At 38.0% G+C, this 13,992-nt stretch overlaps 1 protein-coding gene across 4 annotated transcripts; it reads right to left on the minus strand.

Moving 5' to 3' along the window:
- Window positions 1-502: 502 nt before the first annotated feature.
- On the minus strand, window positions 503-13,320 carry LOC124862336 (MICAL-like protein 2). 4 transcript variants are annotated; one of them, XM_047356191.1, is made up of 18 exons: window positions 13,167-13,307; window positions 12,849-13,036; window positions 12,590-12,638; window positions 11,395-11,536; window positions 11,114-11,280; window positions 10,915-11,042; window positions 10,330-10,830; window positions 10,070-10,254; window positions 9,034-9,094; window positions 8,424-8,536; window positions 6,811-6,915; window positions 6,581-6,645; window positions 6,306-6,429; window positions 2,547-2,649; window positions 2,320-2,393; window positions 1,828-1,942; window positions 1,704-1,750; window positions 503-1,623 (listed from the first exon to the last, which is right to left on the minus strand). In XM_047356191.1, exons 2-18 carry the CDS (start codon window positions 12,989-12,991, stop codon window positions 1,544-1,546), a joined length of 2,202 nt encoding a protein of 733 aa, XP_047212147.1. In that variant the 5' UTR covers window positions 12,992-13,036; window positions 13,167-13,307; the 3' UTR covers window positions 503-1,543. The 4 variants fall into 4 exon arrangements, with proteins under 4 accessions (XP_047212147.1, XP_047212145.1, XP_047212146.1 ...); XM_047356189.1 differs by having other exon boundaries at window positions 8,424-8,623; XM_047356190.1 differs by lacking the exon at window positions 13,167-13,307 and having other exon boundaries at window positions 8,424-8,623; window positions 12,849-13,158.
- Between the last annotated feature and the right edge of the window lie 672 nt (window positions 13,321-13,992).

The following is a 13,992-nucleotide window of genomic DNA, read 5'->3' on the forward strand; positions in this document are numbered from 1 at the left end:
TAAAACCGTGTATTAGACATCCCCACCACCCAAACCCCACCCGACACTAAGCCCTCGCCTTTGATTCTTAATTGCAGAAGTGCAAGCATTTGCAGTAGATGGGGCGCAAAGCTTTAATTAACTCTAATATCACACATTCAGTCTCGACTGTCACCCACATCATGCGTGGCGTTTTTGTACCAATATTCTCCCCAACTCTGCTCAGCTAGAAAGATTTTTGTTCCAAGTTTGTGATCACAGTTTCATGCATCTCAAAATGAGGGATGTGTTAAGAATTTCCCATCATTGGCATGTTGCATTCATTTTAACTATGTTTTCAAAAGGCTTTATTAAAAGCGTAATTTAATACAGTTTTTAAATCAGTGCTTAGCCTTGATGCATGGCATTTTGTTACCATAAGAGTGTCATCTTTGCAGTAAGACTCCAAACATTCCTGGAGGAAGGGATTGCCGCAATTTAATAATCTGGGTAAATTTGAAAAAAAAAAAAAAAAAGCTATGCATAGAAGTCTGTAAACGATTTTTATTCAATAAATTACAGGTTTTATTTTATATTAAATAGGAGAGTGTACACACAGTTTAAAAACACCTTTAGGATGTAAAATTAACATTCATCACAAATAGCAAAAAAGACATTTTCACAGATGAGTAACTTAACATGTCCTTTGAACATTTTAATAGCTCAGGTATGGAGCCATTCAGATGCAGATATCAGCAAAGAGTAATGTTTAATTAAACCTGGTTCTGAGATAAAATGCTTAATACAACCTATAGTTTGTAAGCCTTTCCTTAGCCATAAGCTAGAGCTCTGCCTAATCCTCTTTCACATAACGTTATTGCATCAGCACAGCTGAACATTCTTTGCAGCATTTATAAAATTAGCAAAGAAATTAACTGTCTGTACTGTGGCAAATTGGATTTCCCCAAGTTCTTGCCTTGTGATACAGCATACCCAGGCTGCCACCTACAGTATAGCAGAAGAGGAGCCACAGCCTGCAGCAGCTCAACATGTGGGGCTCCAAACACAAAGTTAATGAAGAATACCTTTAATATAATTTAGGCAAATTGTAAAATCCATTGCTAAACATTTACATTTTGGATCAAGACTGTTGAAGGATCATACAAATACAGCCAGACTTTTTCTGCACTTCAGATAGTAAATATTGGTCAAAACCTAAAATACAGGATATTGTTTGACTAAATACATTTAATATTGCTGAAACATTTCAAAAAAGAAATATCTAATTCTTGTTACAACAAGGGATATTATTAAATTCTGAAAGCTTTGGGTACAGCAGTGTTCTGGTAGATTTAAAGTTATAAAATTAGAAACCAAGAAACATTGTGAGAACACAAGAAAAAGGACAAAAAAAACAAACAAATCCATACCACTGAGTAACAAGAACTGAATGTGAAGTTTTACCAATATTTAACAACATTTTGTCAACCTCTTTGATTTTTTTAGCTTTTGTTTCAATTTTATAAACAGTTTAGACATTGGTTTAAAATAATGCAAGTTATTTTTTAAAACATTTCCTTTAGCATCATTCAACTCGCCTTTTACTTCTCCGTTTGAACATTTTTGAGATGGAGGATTTCCGCTTATTTTTGCTTTTCTTCACTCCTGTTCTCCCCCAGATAAACAAATAGCCATTATTAAAATGTCTTTAAGTTTTTTTTGTTTGTTTTTTTTTAAGTGCTTACCAAGATCTTGCATCATTTTATTCAACTGCTTGTCCTCTTCCACTTCCCTGAAACAAAATTAAACACTTCATGTGAATATGCAAGACACATTTGACACAGTACTCCTAAATATGGATTATGTTACCTCAGCCTGTCTCCATCAAGCACCTCCACAATTGCATTTCTGCCATCCACAATTTCCATCAGTTGCTGCAGCAGATTCTTTTCCCTGTGTTGCTCATCTCTGGACTTTAAGTGATCTGTGATTAGATTATATAAAAACAGTTGTGATTCTCATCTTTGAGACTACACACACACGCTCCAAGCCTTCAGTCTGTAGTGTTGCAAACTAAAAATATTTTCCTGAATCCAAACAGTTATCCACACTATGATAAGTTTCTCGTCTCTTAAGTCTGCAGTTATTGTACTCCTAATATCTGAAAATCCTCAGCCAGCTCATTCAAAATATATTGTATGGTAGATATTTAGTTCTGAACCAACACTTTCAAAAGCCAATTAAAATATCTGAGGAGTGTGCACAGAGCTTATAGAGGATGGCAATTAAAACCTCACACCAGTATAGACATTTCCATTAATCATGAGAAGTTAGGTTGAAAGTCTTAGATTGTGGCTCTACCTGGCTTTTCCAGCAGCCTGCGAAGTTCTTCTTCCACTCCTGGCTGCTGTTGCTCCAGCTCCTGAGTCTTTGCTCTGAAATAAACATTCTTTATACCATCAGAAGGGCAAAGCTAATCAAACTACAGTTTCTTTATGTTACCAAAAAGTGACGTATTTTTAGCTTTAAAGCAAGTTCACTCAACCAGACAAAAACATTGCAGTATGTCTCTTTAAAGTATTTCTTACAGATAAACGAGCTCCGATTCTTTCCTTATGTACATCTGCTTTTTGCGAATGAGGTTAAACCAGTCAACCATCAGTGGATCCATCAATATGTCCCCTTCTCCCTCTGCAAACAGGTCATTGACACAAGTATCCTATTAAATGAGATAATGTACATCAATATTCTGGAATTGGAAGTTGTGCAATTTACAGTCATGAATATGCACACATCAATTAGCAGCAATTCATTGAAAAGTACTGAAAGATATTTTAGTGGAGGCTTCCAGTGATTTTCTCTTTTTATTATGATTCATCTGTTCTAGGTGGCTGATACAAGTCAACAGATCTCATTTAAATGTGTCCAAGTGGAGTAAATGGAATCCTGTAGGGATAAATTAATCTCAACATGTTCAAACAGCAGCGTTTACGTGCATCTTCCGATCTGTGCTCTTCAGATGAACAATGACAGCGTGGAAGATGCACATGAATAAATTCAAAAATTAGCACTCAAAGCTCATTTCAATATTTATAAAGACAATCAGTTTGTTTTCTGTGAATTTCAGGTTTAGGACAGAAGTGCCTCTCCTTTTAGGAAATGGTCAACCAAGCTCCAATTTTAATTAACAGTTGGCAATTCTAGTATTAAACTTGATATGTTTTGTTCGCAATACAGAATAGAACACCAAATATTCCTATAAAGTTTATAACAAATAAGTGTTTAAAACATTCAGTTCTGGAAAACTGCAATTTTTCAAATAGTATAAAAAGTTATGCATCGTTTTATTCAAGCAGGAATACATGGAGATCAAGGGAGAAAGTTTCAAAACAAAGCTCAGATTTGACCATGGTCATCAACTTAGAATAAAAACTAAATATGAAACTGGTATGTTCAAATGACTGGGAGACAAAAGATTACAAGGGACATATGAATATCAACACAAGTTAAAGACTAAAACAGATCTCTCTATGAGGATTTTGAGAGGTAAACTACCTTTCAATAATAGCTTAATTTGGTCATGTACAGGTCCTTCTCAAAATATTAGCATATTGTGATAAAGTTCATTATTTTCCATAATGTCATGATGAAAATTTAACATTCATATATTTTAGATTCATTGCACACGAACTGAAATATTTTAGGTCTTTTATTGTCTTAATACGGATGATTGTGGCATACAGCTCATGAAAACCCAAAATTCCTATCTCACAAAATTAGCATATTTCATCCGACCAATAAAAGAAGTGTTTTTAATACAAAAAACGTCAACCTTCAAATAATCATGTACAGTTATGCACTCAATACTTGGTCGGGAATCCTTTTGCAGAAATGACTGCTTCAATGCGGCGTGGCATGGAGGCAATCAGCCTGTGGCACTGCTGAGGTCTTATGGAGGCCCAGGATGCTTCGATAGCAGCCTTTAGTTCATCCAGAGTGTTGGGTCTTGAGTCTCTCAACGTTCTCTTCACAATATCCCACAGATTCTCTATGGGGTTCAGGTCAGGAGAGTTGGCAGGCCAATTGAGCACAGTGATACCATGGTCAGTAAACCATTTACCAGTGGTTTTGGCACTGTGAGCAGGTGCCAGGTCGTGCTGAAAAATGAAATCTTCATCTCCATAAAGCTTTTCAGCAGATGGAAGCATGAAGTGCTCCAAAATCTCCTGATAGCTAGCTGCATTGACCCTGCCCTTGATAAAACACAGTGGACCAACACCAGCAGCTGACACGGCACCCCAGACCATCACTGACTGTGGGTACTTGACACTGGACTTCTGGCATTTTGGCATTTCCTTCTCACCAGTCTTCCTCCAGAATCTGGCACCTTGATTTCTGAATGACATGCAGAATTTGCTTTCATCCAAAAAAAGTACTTTGGACCACTGAGCAACAGTCCAGTGCTGCTTCTCTGTAGCCCAGGTCAGGCGCTTCTGCCACTGTTTCTGGTTCAAAAGTGGCTTGACCTGGGGAATGCGGCACCTGTAGCCCATTTCCTGCACACGCCTGTGCACGGTGGCTCTGGATGTTTCTACTCCAGACTCAGTCCACTGCTTCCGCAGGTCCCCCAAGGTCTGGAATCAGCCCTTCTCCACAATTTTCCTCAGGGTCCGGTCACCTCTTCTCGTTGTGCAGCGTTTTCTGCCACACTTTTTCCTTCCCACAGACTTCCCACTGAGGTGCCTTGATACAGCACTCTGGGAACAGCCTATTCGTTCAGAAATTTCTTTCTTTGTCTTACCCTCTTGCTTGAGGTTGTCAATAGTGGCCTTCTGGACAGCAGTCAGGTCGGCAGTCTTACCCATGATTGGGGTTTTGAGTGATGAACCAGGCTGGGAGTTTTAAAGGCCTCAGGAATCTTTTGCAGGTGTTTAGAGTTAACTCGTTGATTCAGATGATTAGGTTCATAGCTCGTTTAGAGACCCTTTTAATGATATGCTAATTTTGTGAGATAGGAATTTTGGGTTTTCATGAGCTGTATGCCAAAATCATCCTTATTAAGACAATAAAAGTCCTGAAATATTTCAGTTAGTGTGCAATGAATCTAAAATATATGAATGTTAAATTTTCATCATGACATTATGGAAAATAATGAACTTTATCACAATATGCTAATATTTTGAGAAGGACCTGTAGATAATGCAGTCATGGTCCATCTTTGGTCAGTGAAGAATGACATGGTAAAACCTGTGCTTTACACACCTGAGAAACTGTTTAACCGTTTTAAAATCTGTTCATATAGCCATATATTGCATTTACTTCAGTTGTTAGACTCTTGCTTTTTAGAGCAAGTTTTGAAAGTTACAATTAATTTCGATCCAAACAGTAATTAACGTACATATCTAAAGCTAAGCAGTGAACTGGTCAAAGATGAAAAAAATAATTAGCTTCCACTGTGCCATAATTAGAGCATACATGATTTTATTTTCCACTACTCAAAACTCACAATACAGTATAAATGATAAAGTGCTGTAACTAATGGTTATTTACACATTCTCTGCAAGTGCATGCATTTTGTAGCTTCCTGTGTAGTACACCAAAACAAAGTATGCAATTTTTGGTATTAAATACCAATATACATTATTAAGAGTTTATAGAACTAGAAAGTCTAAAATTTTAGCTTTTAATGTCACTACAACCCAGTCAGGTTGACCTTGAGGAAAGCAATCAGGTCCCCCACTCCCACCACCACAAAGGAGAGGCTATATCCCTGTGGGCTGGCTGTGCCTCTCACCTCATTTGACAGCAATAACTGTAATAGAAATGGCAGGTAATTTACCCTGCAGACAGTGAGTGAATGTGTGAGGCAGTCAGGTACCCCACAGGGATTCAGAAGTTTATACAAATATAGTAAAAATACATTTGGGTGTACATCTTCTGCTGCAAAGGAGCAAGTGGTGGCCATTGGGTGGATTGCATTTACTATAGATTTTTAACCTTCAGGACCAGTGCAGGGAACAGCAAACCCATGTCTGACCAGAAGGGGGCTTGAAAAGTAAAGCCAAACCTAAATGCCGTTTAAGAGGCAGCATAAAAATAAAAGATTGTGGGAAAACAATACACACACTAAAGAAAGAACAAATACAGACCCAACACTTTATCTCTTCTGTAATTATTGGATGCAATTTAATGTTTAAGTTTATGCACTTTTCTAAAAATCACAACCCTAAAACCCATCCTATGAAAGCAGCCAACACTGAAAAGGTCTGACAACATTAAGCTGGAATTATTCTTTTGTGAAAACAATGAAGTGCAAAACTGTTCATTTTTGGGAAAGACTAGCCAACCTTCTTCATAGCTGCGGAGCAGCTTTTCCAGCTCAACGCCTTCCTTCTCCAGCTGAACCAGGTTCATCTCAATATCATCCAGCTCCTTCTCAATCTGCTCCACCGGAATATGATGACACATCCACTGATTTGAAAAAACAAAAAAATTAAAATGTTTTAACAAAATTTTTACTCTTAACCTAAAGAACCCCACCATTTTTCACCAAGAATATAATGAAAGCATATTTGTGGAAGTGTTAATTAATCTCTTAAGAGACTTAATGGAGGGAACTTACAGAGGGTGACCTCATTTCAGTCCTGAAGGCGGCGGTGGGTGACAAATACTTTCCCATTTTAGCAGCTAAGAGGTAGATAAAACAGGATTAGATGGTCCTTTCATGGCAGCTTTTCAGAAAAAAAAAAAAAGCATTGTCAAAATTGACTTGTTTTTACAGATTTTCAGTTACAAAAAGTCAAGATCTACACATCTAGCTGTGATCATTTTTAAAAGCAGGTGGAAACCAACCTGAAGGATTTTTGAGAATGTCTAAAGCAGTCGTTGAATTAACAGATTCCACAGCTGGAGGTCTGAGTGGGGATTTCACAGGTGAGCAACTACCATGTTTTAAGCCTAAGAGGAGGAGATTTTACATATTTTTAGATCGGCAGTTTAGAAGTTCAACCTGTAAGATATGCAAGTAAGCAATCACAACATTTATATCTGCCTACATTCATTAACTCAATTATGCAACAAATTTTATGTTTTTATGCACCTCTGACATGGCTTATAACACACACTTTAATTCTATTATGAGGAGCTATGCAAGACACATATGCACTTATTTATGGTTTATACGACACTGTAATGCAATTTAAACAAATGTTGCGATTTTCTTTTTATTTGCATGTGATAACAGGATAAAATCCCTTAGATTGTGCACACAAGTTTATCCGACCTAAGACTTCTGGTGCTACATGGGATATTGAGTTGTATAAGATAACAGGATCCTGCACAGGATTTCAGGTTAAATCCATATTGTTATTTTATTAAAAAAAGGTTTTTCCTTCAAATTCCCTTTAAAAGACTAGAGGCCAATTGCATAAACTTTCCATTGGCTGCACAAAGTTCTCCCACTAGAGTAGCATGGACTCAAAGCAAATGACTGCATTAAATCAATTAAATCTGACTAATTTATTACAATTTGAACTGGACTGCATGTAAATAAATCTGACTGATTGCATCAGATTGGACAGATTTAATTTTGGCAGACAGACAGACATATCCATCTACCCATCCATCTTCATTGTGAATTGGTCCCATATTAACAAATTGAAATGAAATGTTGACAGCTGCCAGGCAGCTCAGGTTTTTGGACCTATTAATTTCATCTTCCAATGCATTCCAAACTCTAGAGCTGTAGGGAAATCTAGGTCTCTAAAATGCATGTATACTCAGGTGTTCTTATCTACTTACTGCATTTTGGATACCAGAATGTTTCAGTGTGGTGACCGAGAATGCACACATTTGAACATCGGCCATGGTTAGGAGTCATTTTGATAGCACTGAAGGAATTTACATGACTGAATGGAGCTAGGTCCGCCCTACTGTACACATGGGAAACTGATGATATTTAGGGTTGTTGTGCATTATTATGCACAGAACAGTTGGGTTAATTTCATTCTCTACAGTGTCTAACCAAAAAGACTCCAATGGCTGTTGGATGGCGACAGGTTCTTATGCAGCACTTCTAAAACTTGGAAGTGAAATGCGTTTTTTTTCCCCTTGTAAAATTCTTTACTCTCCCAGCAGAAATCACAAGACATGACAGAATTTTTTTAAGAAACGATACTACTTGCATCCACACTCTATTCATGTTGCAAATTGTGTGGGCAATGCCATTGAAACTAATAAGGGGAATGGTAGATAGACAAGTTTTGTCTAAGGATCAGTTTTTGATGATTGTCCCCCGGATTGCCAACTGGCAAGTATGTTTAATAAACCTTGCAGGTACTAATTCTTATTTCAATGCAACTTTCTGATTAAATCCCAAAGTATAAAAGGGTTCATTTTTCAACATTAAAAACACTCAAGATGTTATAACTGCTGGTTGTGATCATATTGCAAACAAAACATCTTACCAAGGCTTTCACAGCTAGGCAGGGGTTTCTGGGGATTGACTTCCTTAAAGCACGTGGATGCAGACGGACCAAAGCCAAATGCAGGTACAGCAGATGTTTGAGCCGAGGGAAGCCTTGTTGCACAAATGGAAACATTAAATGAAGTCGTGGGCGTGCAACAAGGTGAAGGCTGGTCAGTGAAGGCTTCAGGTTGACAGGCTCTACAGAAGAGAAACATTTTTAAAATGCAATGCAAAAACATTACCAAAGTGCTTTTAAATAGAAAACATTAGAAACTGTCTCACCTTGTACTTTGTAATGTTAAATTGATGTAAAAGGTGATTAAAGATTGAATAGAAAGAAAATTTAGCGTTAGACTAGAAAGTCAGGCCAGGCACTCCTTGGGACTTGTTAAGATGGGAGAGAGAACATGCTGCGGCATTCTGAGCCAGTCAACAACAAGAGGAATAGGAGAAACTCTGCGAGTCTGCATTCTGGAGAGTGGAAAAGCTGAGAGGTCAGACAGGTACATTCTTTCAAGTCTTTTAGTTCACCAACATGACCCCTCCACCTTAAGCAATGTATGAACTACTTAGCATTAGTAAATTTGTATTCATTTGCACAGACTTACTTTAATCCTTGCTCAGCTTTCACATGTTTGAGTTTAGTTTGCCACTCCTGGTAGATAGGAGCTGTAGAGGAGAAAAAAAAAAAAAAAAAACCACAAGCAAACTTTGCTTTAGAAAGTATTATCTGTATGATTAGGCAAAAGTAATTGCTTTTTAAATTAACGGTGTAACATTTAGAGTTCCACAGGTGGGGCTTACAACTAAGGGTATCTGCCACATATGCTGCCAAAAATGTGGAATAAACTACCAAAACAAAAAAATATATATTCTGGAGCCATTTTTGGGTCCTTCAACTCTAGGCTTCATAAAATAAAGAAATTCAACATGACTGCAAACAAATAGGATATCTTCTGCACCACCAGATCCCAAGTCTCACATGATGAAAAAAAGTGAAAATAGAATACAAATCTTGTTCTAGTGCATCATTTCACATATAGCTTTGTGTTTTAAACCAATTTAAAGTCTGAACATGACATTGTGATCAAAACATGAGAATTAATTGAGAACCCCATCATACTTGCAATGATTTCTTTTTCCAGTATCTAGTGTCTGCAAAATTAACTCAAGACACCAAAAACTTATCTTTGTGTATGCAACAAGTCCCAGTAAGGGATCCAAACCAAGGTTTGTAATTTGTGGGGTTTTCAAGGTGAATATAACTAAAGAAACAAAAAGGTCATTTTCTAGTGTGTAACACTCGCCGGTGCAAATATAAAAAATAAATACAGCAGCTCTGATAGCACTTACAATTAAATCCAATTATTATGTGCCCGTCTTCAAACCCACTGACAACCATTCAAATACAACCAGTCCAGCAGAATGACAGTTCAATAAAAGTTCATTAGTTTGAGACAGAAATGTCAGCCAAGAGCCTGCCAAATGCTCTGGCTGTGTAAAATGGGACAGAAATGACAAAAGAGCTTTGTTTTCTATAAATGTCTGAGGCAGACAAAAAGAATGGAGGTTGAGGTGGGGGGTGTTGGCAACATGTCAAATACTGGATAAAGAACAAGTATACTGAAATTGCATGGAACATACTTTTGGCCATTTTGTGTACCACTGTTGGCCTGGTGTTGTCCTTGTTGATAGTCTTCAGACATTGTGATTCCTCATTGTTTGTTTGGCTGGTACTGGCTCGTCCTTCCCAGTTTCCTGCTGTGTCTTGGCTGCCATTATTCTTCCTCAAACCAGGGACGTCTATAGAAACTGGGTCAATGCAAAATCTACAGGAGAAAGAGTCCTCACTATTAATTAAAGGGAATATCCGTACCAATACACCGTATAGCAATGATACTTACCGCTTTTCTGCTGATCTGATAGTAAACAGGTTCTTGTTGTTATTGTTACAGTTTTCCCCTCCTAGTTTGTTTCCAGTCATCTGCCTAACTCTGTTTGCATCACCTGAACTCAGAGGGACCTTTGGATCACCTGAGGGTACGATAGACTTCCCATTTCCAATTGAAGATTCTGAAACTTTTGGCACAGCCTGGAAAAACTTTTGCCGGGCTGCCTGGGTCTTCTGTGCTGAGGCTGTCCAGGACTGGGAATGTTGAGCAGGACTTAATGACTTTGGTGCAGCATTAATTGGGGCTGATAGCACAGAAGATAAAGTTGGCGGTGCCAGAACAGTCTTTGCAGCACAGTTTAGTGGCACAGCTGAATCACTGAATCCAGTTTTGACCTCTGCATTCAAGGGGTAGGTTTCAGAACTGCTCTGATGGGTGTTACAAACTAATGTGCCTGGATTCTTCCCAGGTTTGTAACTTCCTGTATGAAGTATGCAAGAGCACTCACTGCACCTGGGGAAAGTTTACATTTATGCAACTACTAATGGTAAGAGCTCATTGCAAAAAAAGTTCTTCCCAGTAATGAACATATCTTACTTGAAACAGCTTCTGTGGTAGAGTTTTCCTTCTACAAAGTGCCTCTGAACCAGATGGACATGGCTTCTACATGCGACACATTTGCTGTTAAGGGTCCCAGTCTTGTTTGCATCAGCCAAAACCACCCTCTGTGAAAGACACTAAATGAGGCAAAACTTAATAGTCTAATAATGCATAGTTGGATATCAACAATACTGACCTGAGCAGCAGCTTTATCCAGCTTTGGTGATTTGCGAGCAGTGACAGTGGAAGGTAAACTGTTCTCAATGCCAGATTTAGACTCCAAGATTTTGGCAAGCACTGGTTGATTTTTCTTTTCTGATGGCTCTTCTTTGGAGCCCTCTGCTGGCCTTTTCACTCCACCCACTAAAGGCAAAGTTACACTTTTATAAAGTAATTTACTCCACACTGAATGGTATATAGGACCAACGTTTGACATTTTTCCTATGGAACAAAAAATTTCCAAGGCAAAACACTCACTTGGAGGTCGTCCTTTGAAGTAGTTGTAGTACTGGGACACATAGGTTAGAATGCTCAGCCTGTCGGGGATCTTTAAAGCCACCATGTCTTCAGCATCTAACAAAGCTGGAATGCCCAACTTATCTTCTGCAACTTGAAAAGCCTTAAGAAAATTGTTGCTAATTAAAAAAGGGATAGTAGAACCAAAACCATGCAACAATACTAAAAAAGGCAGTGTAAGACTTTATCCTGGCAATGAAAACTATTTCAGAATGTGTAAAAATAGCAATGTGACATTAAATATGTTGGCAGTATTTAGTACTGAAGATCAGAAAGGTCAAGAAAAGGGTGAATAATAACAAAAAAAGGACTTCCTGCCAGCTTATGGGGGAATAATATTAGGGCATTGTTCAGCATCAATCTAGACAGACCCCTTCAATAAATGGCATTTAAAAAATGTCAGAATATGTGCTGCGCTAAAAGGAGGGAAGGCTAGCTAGATCACAGGCGACAATTTTTTTACTCAAAAAAAAAAAAAAGAAAAAGCACCAGTGAACAATGCGATACTGTTCATGAAATATAGAAGGGTGTGAATTACTACGCTCATGTTTCAGCACAGGGGGCATTAACAGAAGTTCAAAACTTAAACCTGATCAAACATGCAACTCCCTGGCCTCAAGGCTGTTTGTCTTGCAAGCACTGAGTAAGTGTACATCAGATAGATCCATCATGATGTGGATCGAATATCAGATGACAGCAAGCTTCATTCAAAATGAATAGGCTGGACAGCCATTCCCCTGAGATCAGGTTTTTTGCAGACATCACCAGGATCATTCAGACAACAAGGAAGTAATAAATAGAGTAGGACTCTGCAGGAGCCCCAACTCACACAGGAAGAGGATATGATGGCAGAGAACTAAATAAATAACCGTTATCCTTTTATCACCCAAAGGTTAGCCAAATAAATGAGTTTAAGTGGATAAAAGCAAGAGATTAAAGTGAGAAAGTAGACTTTGCTATTAAATTGTGCCAACAACTAAAAATTAAACTAGCAACATGAATACCAGGTACACAATAGATATTGCACAATGCTGCCAGTGCAGTCAGGTTAATAAAAAATAATAAAAAAATAAAAACAATTATGGAAAACATCTCAGGTTTGCAGTTTAAAAATCTACTCCTCCTTGTAAACTAAACGTTGTATAACTTTTCTTACCAGTCTATTGTTCTCAAACACATCCTCTTTTTTGAGCGAGTCATAATCTCTGAGAAAAAAAATCAAATCAAATTAATACAAAAAGAGGTCAGATATAGGTGTGAAAACTTCATCAAAACCAGTAATAAATGAATAAAGCTGTTTTTAATCAAAGTTTCATCAGCTAACCAGACAATCTAACCTAGGCAAAACATCCGTATAATTATTCAAGACTAAATAAATAAAATAATCCACAGTGGGACAGGAGTTAAATACTTACATGAGATCCGGTCTGTATTTGTGTAAAAGAGCACAAAACGCCAGTCCGTTCCTGAATGAAGTCGTCATGTTGGTGATGGAAACATCCCTGTAACCATCACACTGCATTTTACACCACTGCTCCAGCGCCTTGATGGCCGCCATGCTTCCACCGACTCAGAGCAGAAAACTGTGCGAAACAGAGGAGCTCTGTGCGGTCGTGGAGGAGGCAGAGGAAAGAGGAGTTACAAACAAAGTTTCCCTACTCGGGGGTTTTGACTGCGAACTGTGTCGCTGCAGCTGCGTCCTGTTTCCTTCTCTTTCTTTTTTTTTTTTTTACCTGACTGGCCACTGACTCTCCGGGAAGAGTTTCTATTGCTGCTGCAGCTGCTACTGTTTCTGCTGGTTGTGGTGTGGGTTTCTCAGCTCATTACACTAATTGGCACCGACTGATTGTCCGTCATTCACAACAGCTGATTAAAACTCGCCCTTAAATGGGCTTTAAAAAACAATGTGCTGTTCATGATTCATGTACTTTGCTGCCTAACTGTGGCCGAATGTTTTAATTTATTTGATTGACTATGTTCGAACTAAACCCAACACAGAGTGGAGTTACATACATTAATTGATGAAAATTTGCGCGGCATAGTTCATTGTCTTGGAATTACAACAATTAGGGGCTGATTACTGTTTCTGACAGCCTTATGTATGGTTAGAAACGTATTTTGTCTTCTGAGGCAAGACGATACGTTTATTTGTATATATTTAAGATAATTTAGAGTACTTTATAGGAAGGTAAAGGAACAACTGTAAAAAATACATTTAAAACAAAAAAAATCATTAAAAGAATCAGAACATTTTACCAACTCATAAAAGGAAAAAATGTTTAAACAAGTTGATAGCTTAAATATTATAAAATTGATTCATCTGTAATGTTTTCAGTCCTGTTTTAAAGAAGCCAGCAGTTTCTATACTCCAGAGTTTAGGAGAATATAACTCAATGCTGCCACCCTGGGACCACTGAGTGAGCATGTCTCTTATGACCTGAACAGAGGTTAGACAATGAAACTGAAACACCTGTCATTTTAGTGTGGGAGGTTTCATGGCTAAATTGGACCAGCCTGGTAGCCAGTCTTCATTGATTGCACGTTGCACCAGTAAGAGCA

The sequence above is a fragment of the Girardinichthys multiradiatus genome, chromosome X (assembly GCF_021462225.1).
Source record: "Girardinichthys multiradiatus isolate DD_20200921_A chromosome X, DD_fGirMul_XY1, whole genome shotgun sequence".
Taxonomy (NCBI): domain Eukaryota; kingdom Metazoa; phylum Chordata; class Actinopteri; order Cyprinodontiformes; family Goodeidae; genus Girardinichthys; species Girardinichthys multiradiatus.